At 40.3% G+C, this 20,788-nt stretch overlaps 1 protein-coding gene across 5 annotated transcripts in view; it reads left to right on the top strand.

Moving 5' to 3' along the window:
* LOC126470560 (PAS domain-containing serine/threonine-protein kinase) overlaps nucleotides 1–20,788 on the top strand; it is a 426,440-nt gene that overhangs the window by 338,448 nt on the left and 67,204 nt on the right. For all 5 annotated transcript variants that reach the window (XM_050098516.1, XM_050098533.1, XM_050098526.1 and 2 more), the window contains exons 9-11: nucleotides 5,558–5,695; nucleotides 5,790–5,906; nucleotides 14,817–15,178. In XM_050098516.1, coding sequence (XP_049954473.1) covers nucleotides 5,558–5,695; nucleotides 5,790–5,906; nucleotides 14,817–15,178 — 617 coding nt within the window. The remainder of the gene's footprint in view (nucleotides 1–5,557; nucleotides 5,696–5,789; nucleotides 5,907–14,816; nucleotides 15,179–20,788) is intronic.

Raw genomic sequence — 20,788 nt, 5'->3', positions numbered from 1 at the left:
TTGATCCAAATCTTAAGATGTATACTTACTTACCTCCTCGAAGTCTTACGGAAACCATCTGTAAACAGGCAGTGTCTCATATTAATAATTGGATGGTTTACGTTCAAATGGCCTCGCTGGTATATAAAGTAATAACATTTTTTTGACCTTCCACGTGCATCAGGTGATTAAATATCCAGGAGCTTTTGGATGTGTGCTCCTCAGCCATTGTCAAATGATGGCTATCATATAATTCTGGTTGCTGTCCTTGAATAGCAGTGCCACTACCTATGATGTCATTGGTGCTCACTCTGGCACCATGCAAGGTAATGATTTTGTTTTGTACCCATTTCAACCTTCCAGTGACTGGGTTGAAGAGGGCACTGCAGGTGTGCATCAAAAATATTACATTATATGGTGCTGGACATGCATCAATGATGTCACAGATGGTAGTAGAGTATATAAGGACAGCAGCAGCAACCACATGACAGTCTATTACTTGACAATGGCTGACAAGCACTCATCCAAAAGCTCATGGATTTTTAACCACTTGATGAAGCTGGGAGCTTAAGAATATTTTATTGATTAGATGGTTCTCTCCTTTTAAACAAGAGCATGTTAAAAACAAATCTCATGAGAATGTAGACTTGCTTCAATGCTGTTATAAGAATTCCCAAGGTGTTCAGTAGTGCACTGTATATAAATACACTGTCCATCATCCATGTGGCATGTTGTTCCACAAAAAACACCATTCACATCTGGATTCAGGTGCTCCAATAATTTATCCAGTATGACATACAGTTATGGGAATATGCAGAGTAAACCAGGAGTTCAAGGGGGAAAATATTATGATCACAAAATGAGCTGTATTCAGTGCCTTCTGAGGGTTCCAAGTACATGCATGCCAAGAACGATTCATGTATTCACAGTCTAATAGTAAAATTTATCATAATCAAGGTAGTCTGTTTAACTGTAAAGTGGGAACTAATTCTTCACTTCAATGTATTACTTGTATCCTTATTCAGCACCAGACCTGAATCTGTTACAAACATATCATTGACAAATGAAACAATTCAGTGACATGTCATTGATTTGTATTAGGAAAAGAAGTGAGTAAAATTTGAAATCAAAGGAGAATGATGCCCCAAAATTTGAAATCAAAGGAGAATGATGCCCCGAAGTTACAACTCATCTGAAGTATTTTTGCCGTTGAAAAGTGAATGTGCTTATAATTGTTGGCAAAAATATGTTGCAACCATTGAAGGAATACAAATGTCAGACAAAATCTATTTCAAAACATTGTTAACTTTTGCTCACTTTTCAGCATTTATGTGCTTGTAATTCATGTGCAGTAGTGTACTACAAATAGTAATGGCAACTAATTATTATAGGCAGTCTTAATTCTGTAGTAAAAATTAATAATTGTTAGGTTAGTACTTCTCGTGTGGTTTCCTCTTCAGCTGGTCCCTCATTGTAACCAAATTAGTTTTGGTTACCTTTACTTAGCAGCAGATTCACTCCTGACAGAATACTTGAAGTACAATCAACCCAGTGACTGCTATAACATTATTTGTATCTTACTTATATTGGATGACAGTTACTGCTAACAGATTTCTGCTAGCCTGTTATTTCAGTGTTATATTATAACCACCCACATTTTACAAGTTCCTTTGCTTGACACACAGAATTTAGTGGCAGTTTCTGCAGATGTTTCCTGATTATTCTGATTATTGCTTTGGTTCTTGTAACACCTGGGAAAAGCAGCACGCGTTATTCTTCTTGGGTTTTCTGGTGAATGCTAAAATCAGTTTCACAGAGTATTTCAGTGGTCTCCTCTCCCAGCATCTTCAAGGGAGATGCTGTTGCTGGGTCGTGGCAAACTGATGCCAGTAGCAGAGACAATGATCTTATATAGTCCACAGAATATAGGCAAGATGTACGTCAAAATCTATCGGTGCTTTCTCCAATATAATGTGTAAATACAGGGTGTAAACAGTATAAGCCGCCAAAATTGCACAGATGGTACATCTTGGTGTGTTTCACAAAAAAGTTTAATGAAATATCGTATCACGTTCTGTATTTTTGTATTCCTAAAGGACAGATATTTGTAGGTTTGTAAGTAGACTCATTCCTGTTTACATTGTCAACTGATGGCACACGACCTTGTTTGTGTATTACCAACATGAGCGCAGCGGTCAGAGAAAGGCAACAGACGAACCAGAGCAGTGTAAATATTGGATGTGTACAATGATGCAGCACAGTGGCTATGTACTACCGAAACAAGCAAATTAAACAGTCATTGGGTTGTCAAGAACGTATAATTTGTTTTACATAAATAATCAGTTAAGTACAATCAGATGTTTTCTCTACTACATCATCACAGTAATGGAGGTCATTGGTTGTAAAGAAAAGCTAATATAAAATAAAATGTGTTTCTCTTAGTGCAAAATCAACCAATTGCCATGTAATTTTTTGAACATCAATTACAATCAGCTGTTTTCTGTTTTTACGACAATACCACAACAAAAATTAAATTTCAATTATTTTCCTTTTCTACAACAGTACCGTAATGAAAATGAAACCCAAATTACTTTGTTTTGTGTTACACCAGTACTACAATAAGTGTTCAAAATGCTGCCATTTGATTCGACAAATGCTTCATTACAGTAAAACCAGTTTCGTGGCACTTAGCCACATACATGCATATTTGCGTTCATGATACTGGCAGCATCGAAAATCCCCAGCGTGAGTTGTCCAAATTATATATTTGCTGAGTGTAAATCAGCTCCTTCGTATGACCTCAAAAGTAAAAATCCAGTGGATTTAAAGCAGGACTGCGCACTGACCGTCAACTTGAACCAAAATTTCCTATCCATCGCCCTGGAAATTGTCTATTCAAAAACCTTCGTATTCTGTGGCCAATGAGGGGTGGAGTAGTCACATTATGACTTATTGCTAATGGAATATTTTCCAGTAAATATGGTTGCAATGTCTCTTCTAGAAACGTTCGGTAATTGTTGCCAGTCAATCGAGCAGGTAAAACTTAAGGCCCAATAACGTAATACGTCAATTAAATCTGCCCATACGTTCACAGAAAAGTGGCACTGAAAATGTGTTGCTACTACTTGGCGTGGTTATGGAATTTAGTTATTCTGTTGCAAGTGAAACATGCTTAATCTGTGATGAGCAATTACACAAAATCATGCTGTGCACTTCCCAACAAAGACCTCTCTTGAGAATTCTTGTCCCAGAGGGAAATCTCCTGTTTCAAAGATCAATGAATTACAGTGTGTGATATACTCATTTGGCGGATGATGCTTCTAGTTCTCTGTGTAGGATCTTCATGGATGTGCCCCAGAATTTGTTTCTCAGCTTCCTATGTATGTTCTATGCATTGTCAGCCAAAGTTGCCTGTGTTTGTGACTCATGCTCAGTACATGCAGCAGTAAGTAACACGAACCGATTGCTGATGTAAGTGTGCCTGTGTTTGGGGAGGGGTTGTTGTTGTTGTTTTTGGGGGAAGAGACCAAACAGCGAGGTCATCGGTCTCATCGGATTAGGGAAGGAAGTCGGCCATGCCCTTTCAAAGGAACCATACCGGCATTTGCCTGGAGTGATTTAGGGGAATCACGGAAAACCTAAATCCGAATGGCCGGATGCGGGAGGGGAGGGGTGGAGCAGACACCCCGTAGTGTTTTGTGTTTTGATACTATTCAATGAATTCTCCCGGTCTACTGTGCATTATGTTTCCACAAGTAGTGTGTAATCTGTGTGAGCTCTCCAGTGTCTAATTTTCCAAAAACATTTACCCAAGATGAACTTTCTTCTTCCTTCCATTTCTCCTCCATGGGACAACCATAGGAAATCGACAAACAAGTTACTAGATGTTTTAAATCAATTACTTGTGTTCTACTAACAGGATTATTTGGAACCTTATATCGTTTTACTCTGTATAACACCACCCAGTAGTAAAGGCTGGAAAGAATAAGTTACTGTTGTGGAAGATTATCATAACTTCTGTAGCCAAATCTGTTTTTATATAACATTTCCCTCAGTGACAAGGTATTTTGTATGTTCTATCCTTCGTAAGCCCAAAATTTTGGCCAGTGCCCAAGGCAAATTCTTGATATCGAATCTGTTGTTCTTAGTTCTCCCAATTCTTGAACATATGTTCCCAGCAACTGATCTAAATTAATCTTCAGATGCCTCCAATGATGATCAAAACTCTAAGATTCAGCAGGTCTGTTTTTTGAAATATACAATCTGCTTAAACACAGACTGTGTTAAGGTTTTGGTATCAAAGAGGATATATGAGCTTTGTTCCAATGTCGTATAAAGTTTCCATCGCATTTGTACAGTGGACGGCAGCTGGTCACTTCTGTTGACCATTACATCAAAAATTGGGAGCTTTCCATCACTTTTTTAGTTTGATCATTAATTTGATGCTGAGGTTAAGGCAATTAAAATGCTCCTGTCAAGAGTTGGAACATCTGATATGTATGGCCAGATCATGAACATGTCATTAGTGTAATCCAAAAACAGATTCGTTTTAAAGTTGCTATCTTCAGTGCCCAAGACTTGAAATATTTTTTGAGCCATCTCTTTACGTGTGTGCATTAGTTTAGTACGGCTTAGCAACAGCATCTCTTCTGAAGATGGCAGGCAGCTGGACCACTGAACTATTGTGTCAAGTAGATTTTTAGATCTGCCTGCTAACCCAAGAAGAGTACCACAATAACCGGTTCTTGCATTAGATGTACTGTTTCAATAAGTTTTTCCCCTTTCTTTCTCTCATACTTCCTACATGTAGAAGACATTATGCTATCATTCCAGATGTGAAACAAACAATAATAATAGTAATAGATTAATAGTTTCAAAGCAGTCTTTGGTTGTCATCTCATACTATTTTTCAAACTGTTGCTGGTTTGCTATACAATAACGTTTAAAAGGTTTCAACAACTTTGAGAGTTTTTGTGGTTGCAAAGCCTGCATTGTGAAGCACTTCTGCATGACAAATTAGAACATAAATGAGCTGTCTTATGTTTTGGAGTCGAGGTGTTCAAACAGTGTATTGATTTGATTTGTCTCTGTATTTTCTTCATAGTTGTTCATTAGCAAGTAATGTTTTAAATAAATTAATTTTAAGGAAAAAGTATTCTCACAACATTTTTTTTTAATTTTGTTGTAATCTTCTGACATTATGATGCTAACTGAAACTACTTAGTATTCTGCTTCCCCCAACTCCCACCCCACCAAAAAAGGAAAGAAAATCTGTAATCAGACCTCTATGGGTAACTAAAAAGAGAAAATTTGTAAACGGGAGAATATATGACCAGATAGAACTTCAGTAACATTTTCTGAAAGGGAGCAGGAGGTGTGACAGAAAGAAGTTAACGATGAAAGAAGAGAAAAGTCTGCTGTTGGTAAATGAATACATTGCTAGATCAGTATTCAAACGCATTATTTGCATTACAAATGGAGCCCCTTCTTTCAACATGTAAAATTAAATAAAGTCTGTTACAAACTTATTTATTTTACCAACAGTTAGAATATATTTGAGGATTTCTTTTACCCTTAGGATGTAAAGAAGCAGAAAGCCACAGGACGTACCCGAGAAGGAGCGACATTCCCTGTATGTATTCGCATATCAGAAGAAGCGAAAGGAGATGGAGAGGCAGACAGTGGGATCAGGAAATGTTATAAGCTCACTATATGGGTATGTTGGATTGTAAGGAGTCTACTGAGATGTATAACATTGGAAATAACATAATTTATTGGAATGATTTATTTGTGTGTAACTTTGTTTTCAGGTGTTTGCAAATATGAGTGGCTTAGTTGTATTGGCAGAAGATGGGGTAGTGGAAAGCTGTAACCATCATTTTACTCACATGATGTTCGGGTACCCACAGTCTGAGCTAATTGGACAGGTAAAATTTCTTCGGTTCAATTTACCTAACTGTAGGACGATCCCTCACCTTTTCTTTTTTTGGGGGGGGGGGGGGGGGCAGGAGAGGCCCTTCAATAAAGTTTTATTTTTAGTGTAATATGACTAATCTAAATTACAAACTTATTTACTTTTTTAGATATAAAGTATCTGACAAAAAAAAACTTATGGCATTTGGTGATCGTCCAAATTTTGGTAATACAAGTAGAAACAAAATAAACAGAAAGAAGTGATTTACATTAATTTTTATTTTCAGTTTCTTTTTTTGCTTACTATCTAAGTGAGTAGTGTATGGCACTACTATTTTTAACCACCATGCAGGTGGGCCTTAAAAGGCCTACTTGCAACAATTTCCATTACGTGAAGTTGTGATGTTATGCCATTGGGAAGTATTACGATGTTTGTGTATGTGTCTAGCAAACAGATGTGCTATTTTCTTAGACTGTTTATATGACACTGCTATGTAAGTTGTTTTTCCTTAAATGCTGCAGGAAGTCGCCTTCATTGCTTATCTCATGCTCATACTGAGCAACTTGTTGCTCAAATTCATGAAACCTTCCTTGCTTCAGCCCCCTGAAAGCTTGGCCAGTAGGGCTGGTGTTTTTTGATTTGTGTGTCATCTGATGCAGACTACGAACAGTAACTTCTGTGTCTAACTTACTTCTTGCTGCACAGTTGTTTCATGCTCTCTGCTTCATGAATCACCATTAACTTAGTGTTAGTGTCTTATTGTATTTGTAAACTGCGAACTTCTAGATCCTTGTATCTCAACAGTCACAGTTTTGATTTGCATACATTATCAGTTGCTAAAATTTACAGTTCTGACAGTGTATAAGCAAACTGAACAATAACAAAATTATGTCCTCTCTGGCTCCTTACAGCTGAATCATAAGAAACTGTACCACTTCAGGGTAACACTGGGAAATCAATAGTGCTGTAGAACAGTAGCAGCTGTAGTGCTGTTGTTGTTGTTGTTGTGCCTTGTTTAAAGTGTTCTGTGTGAAAATACTGTTGTTGGCGTTAATTAGTCTCCTCTAGAAACATACACTGCTATTCAGTATTCGTGCAATTTTAAAATCATGTCACTTTCACCTACAATTGAATTCAAACAAATGGCATTTTAAACATAAGATGTCCATAAAAAGCAAGCTGCATGGTATAAATTTCCATGACTGGGAGCACAATGAAATTTGCTGCTCACTCAGCACTCCCCTACTTGCATTTCTAGCATCCCCCCCCCCTCCCCCCCCCTCCCCCCCCCCCCCCCTCCCCGACACTTCCAAATTCTTCAAATTAAATCTGAGCAGGAACTCAAGTGCTGAAATTTCATCTGTAAATGTAAGATGGCCTTTACATTACGCTATTTTAGCACCTACAAACATTGACCTTGGGAACAACAGTTTATTCTGCGAATGTAAGACAACCCTGTATTTTTCAAACAATGAATTTAAGAATGAACCTTGTCAGATTAAATTACGGTACTTTTCTGTCCTAGCAAGAGAACAACATAACCTCAAGTTTACGAAAAATACTGCAAAGAAACATGGGGCCAGATAAAAGGGCAAGAGCTGACCTAAGATGTGAAAACAAATTTCCTTTCATCTCAAAGAAAAAAGTTAACCCACAATCAATATAAAAACAAGGCCTATGTGCCCTAATTGTGTTTCTGTAGAGCTTATAGCGAGTGGCAAGATGATTGTACATATCAGCAGTTTTCCAACATTATTTTAATTATTGTAATGCTATCGTGCATGTGGTTTATTTCTATCTCTAATTTTAATCTTTGTAGGTACTACTCATGTGTTATGGTCTACAGCAAAGACATGCCCAACTCATGTAATAAAAATGAACTAATGCCATTTCTTCATGAAATGAGCATGAGAAAACCATGTGATCCAGCAAACTGCACACTCGGTGCTGACCCGACAAAAAGGATTAGAGTAAGGCTAAGACCTTTCTGAAGAAAATTTTATTATTGTCAAATATTATCAACAGGCTTGTTCCTCACAGATTATATGCCTTCTGAAAATTTATAGAGATGGAATTCGTCTGAAGTCTATTTGTCAGCATTCGCATCGTATTGTGTATCAAAACAAGTTACTACTCACAAATACACTTCTTGGGTTTGCCACCAGATAGCGTTGCGCAAATCTCACAATATTTCATCAAAACAGATATTTGCCATATTCAGGCAGTGGTGGTTGTTGTGTTCAATGCTGCCAGACACAACATAACTATCTTGTGGCAGTGTCTGGTCACAATAAGTTTTGCTGCCAGGTGAGTATCACCAGTTGCATTTTGCGGCAGTGAAAATAGTAATAACCATTGCCTCAATAAGTTGTTTTAATGGAATATTGTGGGATTTGCACTGTTTTATCTGGTGGCAAGCCCAAGAAGTGTTTTTGTAACACATCCACTACTAAATCCTGAAAGTCAAATTTTGCTACTCGACCCACTATTAGGCCAATGTGCACATCGCAGGTATTCAGCTGATTTCATACACTGATTAGAGAGATTACATTTGACTGAATCTGATGTTCTAGTAAGTTTTTATGTAGACTCTCTTCACTCATGTTCCTCCATCAGATACCGAGCGGGGTGGCGCAGTGGTTAGACACTGGACTCGCATTCGGGAGGACGACGTTTCAATCCCGCGTCCGGCCATCCTGATTTAGGTTTTCCGTGATTTCCCTAAATCACTCCAGGCAAATGCCGGGATGGTTCGTCTGAAAGGGCACGGCCGACTTCCTTCCCAATCCTTCTCTAATCCGATGAGACCGATGACCACGCTGTCTGGTCTCCTTCCCCAACCCAACCAACCAACCAATCCTCCACCAGTTTCCTCATGGGTAGTTAGGTTTGGTGTTTCAATTAGCTAACCTTTTAAACATGTATTGACATCCACTTACATTTTTTTCAATGTCCAGTTCGATAAGTGGACTGACAGAGTTGCAGTGGAAAGCCATTTGTTACCTATTGTTGCTAATATTTTTATGAAAGATTTCAGGAAATGCAGATTGCAATTGGCGGCATTGAGTCCTGCATGCCTTTCTTAGTTATGTAGATGATACTTTCATTGTTTGGCCTCGTGGCAGTGAAAATTAGTGCAGCTTAGTAGAGCATTTGAATTCAGCCCACCTACAGAGATTTCTCATTTTATTGGTACCTTGAAGATGATAGGGTGTTCACTTCATGAAATATTGGTGGCTGTCTATGATATTATGTTGCTGCATTCTCGTAATTTATTTGAACATTAGTCTTCTAGTGCCATTAATATAATAAGAACTATTGATGAAAAATTTGCCACCTGTAAAAACTACGCATTTACTGCGATTTAAAATGTGTAGCTGGTTTTGTTGTTGCAAAACTAATCCAAGACAGGAGCACAGAAAGAAGAAAATATAAATGAAATTCCATTTGTAGCATCGACCTAATCTCGTAATCTGCTGATTTGAATTCTGGAACTGATACCTCAGACCACTGCTGCTGTGAAAAGTGTGTTGCTGAAGGGACAGAGAGAGAGAGAGAGAGAGAGAGAGAGAGAGAGAGAGAGAGAGAGAGAGAGAGAGAGGCAGGCTTATCACCTCAACTTCTTAATGGGGTGAAGCTTCCAGAATAAAAGCCACTAAATAAGAACAAATGTTCTGCAACCATTTGAGATATAAAATACAACGAAGCAACAGGTGAAGAAGGAATTGTCATAGAATAATTTGAAACTGTCAGATGGAAATTGACTGCAAACATTAAAATGAATAATGCAAACATTATGGTTAACAGAAGAAATTCCAGACCATTGGAAGTGTGTATTAATTCATCCTTTCATCCTTGACATAAGGAAGAAGATAAACCTATGCTGACTTCTGAGAGGAATTGTGTTAGTGCTACCAGTTGCATCCAAGGTCCTTTCTAAAGTGCTACATAATAGACTAGAGAGGCAGGTAGATGACAAGATCGAGCTGTATCAAAAAGGATTTCGAAAGAGGTGGTCAGGTATGGAGTGTATCCTGAGTCTTAACATAATCATCCTAGAAGAAAAGATTGTTTTCACTATTCTGGATTAAATCTCACTTTGGCTCAGAAAGGGGTGAATTATGCTGCCACAAAAATCTATACTCATTTGCCAAATAGCATTAAAAGTCTGATAGATAGCCAACCAACATTTAAAAGCGAATTAAAAGAATTTCTGAATGACCACTCCGTGTGCTCAATAGATGACTTTTTAGATATGAAATAGTAACTGTAAAAATAAATTTAAAAAAAATTGTGTAAAGAAAACTCATGTTATAGTGACACGTTCCACATCATTACAAAATGTTGAATTCATTCTCGGTGGAACAAGGATTAATGTGTGTGTGTGTGTGTGTGTGTGTGTGTGTGTGTGTGTGTGTGTGTGTGTGTGTATAAAACCAAAGATGATGTGACTTACCAAATGAAAGCGCTGGCAGGTTGATAGACACACAAACACACACAAAATTCAAGCTTTCACAACCAACGGTTGCTTCATCAGGAAAGAGGGAAGGAGAGGGAAAGACGAAAGGATGTGCAGACGTTTCGTCTTTCCCTCTCCTTCCCTCTTTCCTGATGAGGCAACAGTTTGTTGTGAAAGCTTGAATTTTGTGTGTATGTTTGTGTTTGTTTGTGTGTCAATCGACGTGCCAGCGCTTTCGTTTGGTAAGTCACATCATCTTTGTTTGTATATATATATATATATATATATATATATATATATATATATATATATATATATATATATATATATATATATCCTCGTACGCCAACCTATTCATGGGTCGCTTAGAGGATGCCTTCTTGGTTACCCAAGCCTGCCAACCCAAAGTTTGGTACAGATTTATTGATGACATCTTCATGATCTGGACTCACAGTGAAGAAGAGCTCCAGATTTTCCTCTCCAACCCCAACTCCTTTGGTTCCATCAGATTCACCTGGTCCTACTCCAAATCCCATGCCACGTTCCTTGATGTTGACCTCCACCTATCCAATGGCAATCTTCACACATCCATCCACATCAAACCCACCAACAAGCAACAGTACCTCCATTATGACAGCTGCCACCCATTCCACATCAAACGGTCCCTTCCCTACAGCCTAGGTCTTCGTGGCAAACGAATCTGCTCCAGTCCAGAATCCCTGAACCATTACACCAACCACCTGACAACAGCTTTCGCATCCCGCAACTACCCTCCCGACCTGGTACAGAAGCAAATAACCAGAGCCACTTCCTCATCCTCTCAAACCCAGAACCTCCTACAGAAGAAACACAAAAGTGCCTCACTTGTGACAGGATACTTTCCGGGACTGGATCAGACTCTGAATGTGGCTCTCCAGCAGGGATACGACTTCCTCAAATCCTGCCCTGAAATGAGATCCATCCTTCATGAAATCCTCCCCAGTCCACCAAGAGTGTCTTTCCGCCGTCCACCTAACCTTCGTAACCTCTTAGTTCATCCCTATGAAATCCCCAAACCACCTTCCCTACCCTCTGGCTCCTACCCTTGTAACTGCCCCCGGTGTAAAACCTATCCCATGCACCCTCCCACCACCACCTACTCCAGTCCTGTAACCCGGAAGGTGTACACGATCAAAGGCAGAGCCACGTGTGAAAGCAACCATGTGATTTACCAACTGACCTGCCTACACTGTGATGCATTCTATGTGGGAATGACCAGCAACAAACTGTCCGTTCGCATGAATGGACACAGGCAGACAGTGTTTGTTGGTAATGAGGATCACCATGTGGCTAAACATGCTTTGGTGCACGGCCAGCACATCTTGGCACAGTGTTACACCGTCCGGGTTATCTGGATACTTCCCACTAACACCAACCTATCCGAACTCCGGAGATGGGAACTTGCTCTTCAATATATCCTCTCTTCCCGTTATCCTCCAGGCCTCAATCTCCGCTAATTTCAAGTTGCCGCCACTCATACCTCACCTGTCATTCAACAACATCTTTGCCTCTGCACTTCCACCTCGACTGACATCTCTGCCCAAACTCTTTGCCTTTACAAATGTCTGCTTGTGTCTGTGTATGTGCAGATGGATATGAGTGTGTGTGCGAGTGTATACCTGTCCTTTTTTTCCCCCTAAGGTAAGTCTTTCCGCTCCCGGGATTGGAATGACTCCTTACCCTCTCCCTTAAAACCCACATCCTTTCGTCTTTCCCTCTCCTTCCCTCTTTCCTGATGAGGCAACAGTTTGTTGCGAAAGCTTGAATTTTGTGTGTATGTTTGTGTTTGTTTGTGTGTCTATCGACCTGCCAGCGCTTTCGTTCGGTAAGTCACCTCATGTTTGTGTATCTATCGACCTGCCAGTACTTTCGTTCGGTAAGTCACATCATATATATAATGGAAGGAAACATTCCACGTGGGAAAAGTTATATATAAAAACAAAGATGAGGTGACTTACCGAACAAAAGCGCTGGCAGGTTTGTGTGTCTATCGACCTGCCAGCGCTTTTGTTCGGTAAGTCACCTCATCTTTGTTTATATATATATATATATATATATATATATATATATATATATATAATGGAAGGAAACATTCCACGTGGGAAAAATTATATGTTATATATAAAAAGATGAGGTGACTTACCGAACAAAAGCGCTGGCAGGTCGATAGACACACAAACAAACACAAACATACACACAAAATTCAAGCTTTCACAACAAACTGTTGCCTCATCAGGAAAGAGGGAAGGAGAGGGGAAGACGAAAGGAAGTGGGTTTTAAGGGAGAGGGTAAGGAGTCATTCCAATCCCGGGAGCGGAAAGACTTACCTTAGGGGGAAAAAAGGACAGGTATACACTTGCACACACGCACATATCCATCCACACATACAGACACAAGCAGACATATATCTGTCTGCTTGTGTCTGTATGTGTGGATGGATATGTGCGTGTGTGCGAGTGTATACCTGTCCTTTTTCCCCCCTAAGGTAAGTCTTTCCGCTCCCGGGATTGGAATGACTCCTTACCCTCTCCCTTAAAACCCACTTCCTTTCGTCTTCCCCTCTCCTTCCCTCTTTCCTGATGAGGCAACAGTTTGTTGTGAAAGCTTGAATTTTGTGTGTATGTTTGTGTTTGTTTGTGTGTCTATCGACCTGCCAGCGTTTTTATATATATATATATATATATATATATATATATATATATATATATATATATATATATGACAGAGCACCAAGATGCATGCTCTGTGTCAGTATATTTGTAGTCCTCAAGAAGGCATGTGACTCTGTTAATAGAACATCTCTGTTTCAAGTATTGCAAGAGTTTGGTGTGGATGGTAAAACAACATACATAATTCAACAAACACTAGTAAACGCAAAATCTAAAGTTAACTTTTTGGATAGGTATCAGAAGTATTGAATGAGTGAACAGTTGTTAGACAAAAGCTGGTGTAATCCATTATTCTGTTCAATTGTATTCTTGGAAAGGTGATTTGAGAACGGGAAGATGACCAGATGCAATTGGTCTGTGATCAACAAACTAACTTAAGTCACTGTTTAGTTTTTGCCCTCAGTGTTGCAATACTGTCTGGAGACACAGCAGCGGCAACAAGAAAAATTAACATTTTGAAAATACAGTAATGGCAGGAAAGAGTCGTTCAAAAATATTATGCAAAAATTAAATATATGGCAAATATAAAAACAAGCTCCAAATTTCTTGAGAACAGATTACTGAAAAATTGACTCAGTAGGTTTAAAGCATCTTCGTGAGTTACCACAGAAAAACAGCTGTGACGGGGAGGCTAGTAAACTCAGAGCAAAGATGATGTAAATGCCCCATCAGTTAACTAAATATGTGAATGATAAAAGAACTCTCTCCTCTTAATTTACAGTATTATATTACTGCAGTAAAACCTGAACCTTTGTACGCAGCCAAATGCCTGGATTTCACTAAGACTAAGTAGTAGAAAACAGGGTAAAGAAAGAGAGGAAAAATCCTAAGAAAAATACTGTGGTCAGTAAAACACAGTGATGAACACAGGAATTGGAGTAACAAATATATCTGGAGGAAAATAAAACAGCTAAATGTAACAAACAAAAAAAAAAAAAAAAAAAAATCGTATCACAATGAAGTTAAATGGCTATCTGATTTGAATGCGAGGGGGCAGGGGTATATGAAAAAGAATTCTTGAAGATGTTAGCTGTGAGAATTTCCCTAGAGCAAATAGCTCCAAGAAATCAGAACATGTCTGAAAGAGATGATCGAAGAATACGAAATTCTGAATGGAGATACATTTTATTTTTGAAGGGTGGTGTTAGATTCCCATCTCAGATAAAACAAATAGAGAACTCAAACAATGTGCTCAGAAGTTAGAAACAACTGCATTATGACCAAATTAAAATTTACTGGAAACTGGAAAAAAAGGCATGCTGCTAGAGAGATATCAACAGATTGAAGCAGTAAATGGTAAGTATGTATTGCAACTGGGGAAAAATTGACAATCTCAACTGAAAACGTTTCTTCAAATGTTCTCTACAAAGTAATATTCTCTGCTCAACAATTCAGAGGTATAAGTGCACAAACCATACCAGACTTCATTTCCGGCATACAGGAATTTATCCCTGTATGAAAGTGAAAGTGAACAATTAATTTGTTAACTTGGAAGTGTGGTCATTGCTGTGCTCTAAATGTGACTGGACCAAAAATGGTTTGTCTGCTGCTCAGTCTTCATGTGTACTGTAGTGGTATAGTTGTTAGCATTCTATGGAGGATTTTCGTTATTATATAAAACTTTATGATAGTATTGGAAAAGCTGACTTAATACCTTTTGTGAGCTGTTCTATTTTCCCCATAGTACTCATTATTTTTTAAAATGTTTTAAATATTAATTGTTGTTTGTTTAATTTAGGTATTTCATTTTTCACAGAAAATAACTAACATCATTCCAAATTTTTGTGAAGATTTGGAATATCCAGGCCCTTTGCAACATCTGGATGGTGCGAAAGATGGTGATGATGACAACAGCAACTATGATTCTGCTGTTGAAAATGTGGATCCAGATAGATCATGCAGTAGCAGTGCAGTTTATGAATCAGATTGTTCCGCTGTCTGTTCTAAAGACTGCAGCAATAGGGAGAAGCTAGAATTAAAAAATCTTGCAAGCTGTGATAATATTTTTTCAATTAATGAAAACAAAGACATTATCAATGGCAACAGTAGCACTGATATGCCAGAAGTCATAGATTCCTTAAATAGGCTTAATTTGGGACTAGTGAATGACATATGTGGGTAAGTAATTAATATTTTTAAGCTTTGTTTGTATTGTGATTATATTGTACTTATCATTTTCTGTGACATTGTTGCTTTATAACATTTTAAATATGGACAGATTTGTAAGAGATTATTGTATGGCTTTTTTGTATAGTGTTCAATGTTTCTTTCACAAAATGTCTTAAAACTGATTTTAAAAGCATGAGTTGTGATTATGTTATAGTAGCTCTCAGAAGTCCTTATCTAGAAAATGGGACAAGGTCATTTAATCTTCTCTCAAGACAAAAGTATTTAATGCTAGAAAGCTACTACTACTTTATTCTCTGAACTACCACATCATACGTGTGAAGTGGATTGCTTACTGCCCACGTATAAAATAAGACATTTTATCCCATTACATCTTGTTTGTCCCCTGCAGGTAAAACGACACTGTTGTTGCTGTCAGTACCAATACAAAAGAAGTGGTATGACCAAAATTTTTCATTTATAAGCCATTTAGAGCTCAAACAGTGGAAAGTTCACATTGGAATATGAACTATATTATGAAAAAGATAGGTTGCTAATCCCTGTAACGACAAATCATTGAGTTACAGATAGGCACAAGGAAAAGACTGTTACTCATTGAGCTTTCTACAAAACCACCTTCAGAAAAGAAAACATGCGTGCGCGCGCGCACACACACACACACACACACACACACACACACACACACACACACACACACACACACACACACACACACACACACACACACACGCCGGCACACACCTTACGCACATGAACGAAAGCAGCAATCTGGATGGCAGGGTACTTGTGGTAGGGGAGAGGAGTCAGTGCTGCCAGGCAGAATGTGCAGGGACTAGGTGGCAGTGGGACAAGTCTGCCTGGTGCAGCGTCAGGAGGCTGTGGGGGAGGGAGGAAGAGAGGAACCAGAGAGGGGAAAAGGAGAGGAGCAGAGAAAGCAAAAAGACCGGAGCCTTTTCAGTGAAAGGTGATGTGAACTGGGAGGAGGTGTCAGGACAAGGGGGCAGAAACTGTTGGATGGGAGGTGTGGGGACAGTAGGTTGCCATAAGTTTGAGATGGGGTACTATCAGGAGATGAGAACGGTTTGTAGGGATATCTCCCATCTGCACAATTCAGGGAGTCTGGTGGTTAAAGGGAGGATCCGGATGGTTCAGGTTGTAAAGTAGCCGTTGAAATCAAGTGGGTTATGTTAAGCTGCATGTTGTGCAGCTTGTGGTCTATTTTGCTCTTGGCCGATTTGGCTGTTGCCATTCATCCTGGTGGACATCTGGTTGGTACTCAGACTAATATTAAAATCTGTGCAGTTGTTGCAGCAGAGCTGACGTGACATTACATGACTGTTTTCATTGGTGGCTCAGCCCCTGATGGGATGGGTAAGCCTGTGACAGAAGTGGAATAGGAAGTACTGGATGGGTGGATTAGGCAGGTCCTGCACCTGGTCTTCGACAGGAACATGATCGTTGTGAGAAGGGGTTAGGACGGGGAGTGGCATAGGGATGGACTAGGATGTTGTGGATGTTGTCTGGGCAATGGAACACCACTTTAGGAGGGGTGGGAAGGATCTTGGATAGGATGTCCTTTTTCAGAGCATGATGATAGATAACCAAAGCCCTGACAAAGGATATGGTTCAATTGTTCCAGTCCGGGGTGGTATTGGGTGACCAAAGAGGCACTCCTTTGTAGCTTATTCTTGGCAGTGGTGGGAATATTTGGAATATGTGGAACATGGCACAGGAAATCGGTTTGTGGACTACATCTGGAGAACAGCGCCTGTTTGTGAAGAGCTCTATGAGACCTTCAGAATACTATGTATAGGATCTTCCGTCACTGCAGATAAGCTGTCCTGCGGCGGCTAGGCAATATTGGAGGAATTTTTTTATGTGGAAAGGAGGGTAACTTCTGAAATGGAGGCACTATTGGTGGTTAGTGGGTTTAATGAGGACAGAAGTGTGGGTGGCACCCTCAGAGAGGAGGTGGTAAGTTCCATGCTGGGTTGAGGAGGATCAGGTGAAGCAGATAGGAAAAAAGGTGTTGACATTGCAAGAAAAAGAGGAGTCTTGTGGCCCTGAGTCCAGATCGTTAATATATCAGTGGACCTGTACCAGACTATGGGTTTGGGCTTTTGGGAGTGTAGGAAGGTTTCCTGTGGGTGGCACATAAACAGGTTGACATAGGAGGTTGCCTCATGGGTACCCATGACTGCTGTGGATTTGGGATCATGTTCCTGTGGAAGACTCAGAGGCAAGATCTGCCCAATCCACCACCCAGAACTTTCTATTCCAGCCCTGACATAGGCTTATCGTGGCATTAGAGAGCAGCTGTGTAATTCAGCAGCTCCGCTGCAATAATTGCACAGCTTTTTATGTTGGTGATTCTGACGTTCATTGGTTGACGGTACTCTTGAGTCTGTCTCAGTTCTACACGTTGCCAGCTTTTACTGCTGCCCAGCATGCTTCCAAACACAGTGCAGGCACGACTCATGCCTCCTAGTGGCTCTGTGTTCACTCTCTCTTTCCATGCCTTGTCTTCGGTGCGTGCTATATAGGCAAACTGTACGCCAGGGGGGATCGATGACCTCTAGGTTGATGTGCACACATCAAAGACTTTGGCTGAGAGCTCACTGTATAAGTCTTTTTGTTGTGCCTGTTTGTCATCTTTATGCATGTAACAATCTATCCGTTCACATAGGTACTCATAGTTAAACATGTGCTGTACATAATGATGTAGTATTACTAGAGTAGTAGGGTGCAGCGGTTGTGGTGGTGGTGGTGGTGGTGGTAATAGTATTCAGTCCAACATTGGTGTGGTGCAGCTGTCCAGTATACTCTATCCTGCTCAAATATCTGGTTAACTAATGTAAATGCATCTGAACCACCTTCGGCCTACCAATAAAATTTTTACCCCATTCCTCCCTTTACTCACCCCCCCCCCCCCCCCCACACACACACACACTGAGCCAAATATCTTCTGAAGGTAGATTCGCTTCTGAGCAACTAGTCTCTCTGCTCTTGTCAACCTAAAAATTCATAAATAGTAATTATATACTTCTTATCCCTTTTTCCATGATGAAATACTGAACCAAATCACAAATGAGTATTAACTTCTGTCTCTTGTTTCGAAAATATGATCAGTAGATCTATCTTTTGTTACTTACAAATTAAAATAAGAAAGATAGATTTCAGTCATGAGTCAGAGATATTGTTCACCTGAGAACAGTCAATTTCAGTATAGATATATTGCTGAAATATCATGAAATTACTTTCCTCATTTTCTTTTCGTAAATATTTAGTGTCTTTCTTACTCATATCTCTTTGTCTTAAACATAAATGTTCAATTAAAATCTGTCTGTGATTAACTCCCAAGGAACTAAAACCTGATCTTAATCTAATGTATCTTAATATAAGAAACATGTAAGCTTCCTTATTTTCTTTGCCATTTATCTTCAGGCTTTGATCTTTTCTTAAAGACCGTAAGTGTTCATTAATACGTACATTAACTACGGAATGGCAGGTCAGAGTTAATTTTTTTTAATGTTTTGATTGGTTTTATTTCCAAATTAACTGACACTAGCCACGTGTTATTGGGGCTCAATCTGGTTAAATGGAAAAGAAAGAAAAGAGAATGCATACACATTTCTAACACACACGGAAACTGGATGTATGTCCTAATCTCTTCTCCCTGTTGCTCTGTCCATGTCCTCCTCACCGCTCTTCCCATCACCTCCTGCCTTTCCCCTCTCTCTGTCACTTCCTGCCTTTCCCCTCCTCCCCCTCTCACTGTGGATCATCTCATCCCACCTTTTTCTTTCCATCTTTGTTTCCCCTTATCTCTCCATCTCCTCATTCGCTCTCTCTCTATGTCTATCGTCTTCTCCCCTCTCTCTCAACTTCCTTCTGTCCTCTCTCCCTGTCCATTTCCTCCTTTCTGCTTTCTCTGTCCATTTCCTCCTGGCATCAACTGCTTCAGAACTGGGAGGCCAGAAAGGACAAAAGGAACACTCCCACAAAGACTTGTTATGTCTCTCCAGCCAACAAATATCTGAGTCTTCATCTGCAACCACAAAGGCTTTAAGAAATCAAAGACAAATGGCCCTCTCCTTCCCTAACTCACAGATCCTATTAAACAGTGTCACCACGTGATACCCTCACCTGGCCGACCTCTATTTTGTCGGTGCACACCATCTACTGTTTCCTGCCCATAAATTTCCAGGCTGATCCAGAGAGAATACTGACCCCTCTGTCAATGTCGTGGAACAGGATCCTCAAACCTTTGCACCCTATAGCAGCGAGTCCTTGAAGGCTGACACTCAGCAGCTGCCAAGTGCCTTCATTTGTTCCCTCTTCCCCTTTCCAGAGTATTACTCTCCTCTAATGGAATGTTTGAGGCATTACATTCCATAAGGAGGAATTACCCGCCAGGTTAGCCGAGCATGCTAACGCGCTGCTTCCTGGATTCGGGTAGGCGCGCTGGCCCCGGATCGAATCTGCCCGGCGGATTAACGACGAGGGCCGGTGTGCCGGCCAGCCTGGATGTGGTTTTTAGGCGGTTTTCCACATCCCCCTAGGTAAATACCGGGCTGGTCCCCACGTTACATTTCAGTTAAACGGCTCGCAGACATCTGAACACTTTCGCACTATTCCATGGATTACACTAGTAGCAGTTAGGGTACACTAATTCCTTCCCGGGGGGTACGGGGTGGCGACAGGAAGGGCATCCGGCCTCCCCTTCAACTAACATTGCCACATCCGATTAACCATGCCAACCCTGCATATCCGCAGGAAAAACTGCACAAGCAAAAGAAAGAAAAGAAAAAATCCCATAAGGAGGAATTGTGGCTGCTCTTGGAAGATCAGCGTCCCCTTGTTTTCTGCCTCCAAGAAACAAAATTGCATCCTTGCAAGCACTTTGACCTCTCACATTTCCTGCTGTGCTCTTCATTCGTTTGGTGAGTATGGGCTTGACAACCCTGAGGTTCCCGAGCTGGGGACTGGTAAGCACTGCCAGTCTCCTGTTACTGTAAGCTCTGGGCATGCTTCAACGACCACTGTACAGCGCAGCAGTGGAATGGTGTCACAGGGAATGGGTACCGCAGCTTGACCGCTGATGAGATGCATGGCTGTTGAGGTCGAACAGTCATTGGCAGGCAACCTACACAGAACCTGCCGCTCCTCAGGTAAGGCTTACTGAGGCAAAGGGGGCTCTGTCAGAGTGGACTCTTGTTTCCCTAGCTGCTCAGACATTATGGATATCGACATAGCCGAACTTAAACAGGAATGAGCATTAAAAGGGATAGTGGACGTAGATCAAAGGATGCATAGGAACAGTGGAGAAATTGAGAAGACTGCCACCATCATTGTGACCTTTAATTCTCCTGATCACATCATGGCAAGTTTCCTCCAACTTAGGGTTAGGCCTTACGTACCTAATCCTATGCGGTGTTACAAATGCCAGCACCTTGGTTACACAATGCTGAGTTGCGGGGATGAAGCGATCTGTGGAAAAAGTGGAAAGGCAGCCCATGAAGCTGGGATTGACTGTCCATCTTGAGCAGTCTGTGTTAACTCCTCTGGGAGCTACCCAGTCTGGAGCCAAGACTGCCCTGT

The sequence above is a fragment of the Schistocerca serialis genome, chromosome 1 (assembly GCF_023864345.2).
Source record: "Schistocerca serialis cubense isolate TAMUIC-IGC-003099 chromosome 1, iqSchSeri2.2, whole genome shotgun sequence".
In the NCBI taxonomy this organism is placed as follows: domain Eukaryota; kingdom Metazoa; phylum Arthropoda; class Insecta; order Orthoptera; family Acrididae; genus Schistocerca; species Schistocerca serialis.
This window is presented reverse-complemented; position numbering and strand designations above follow the sequence as displayed.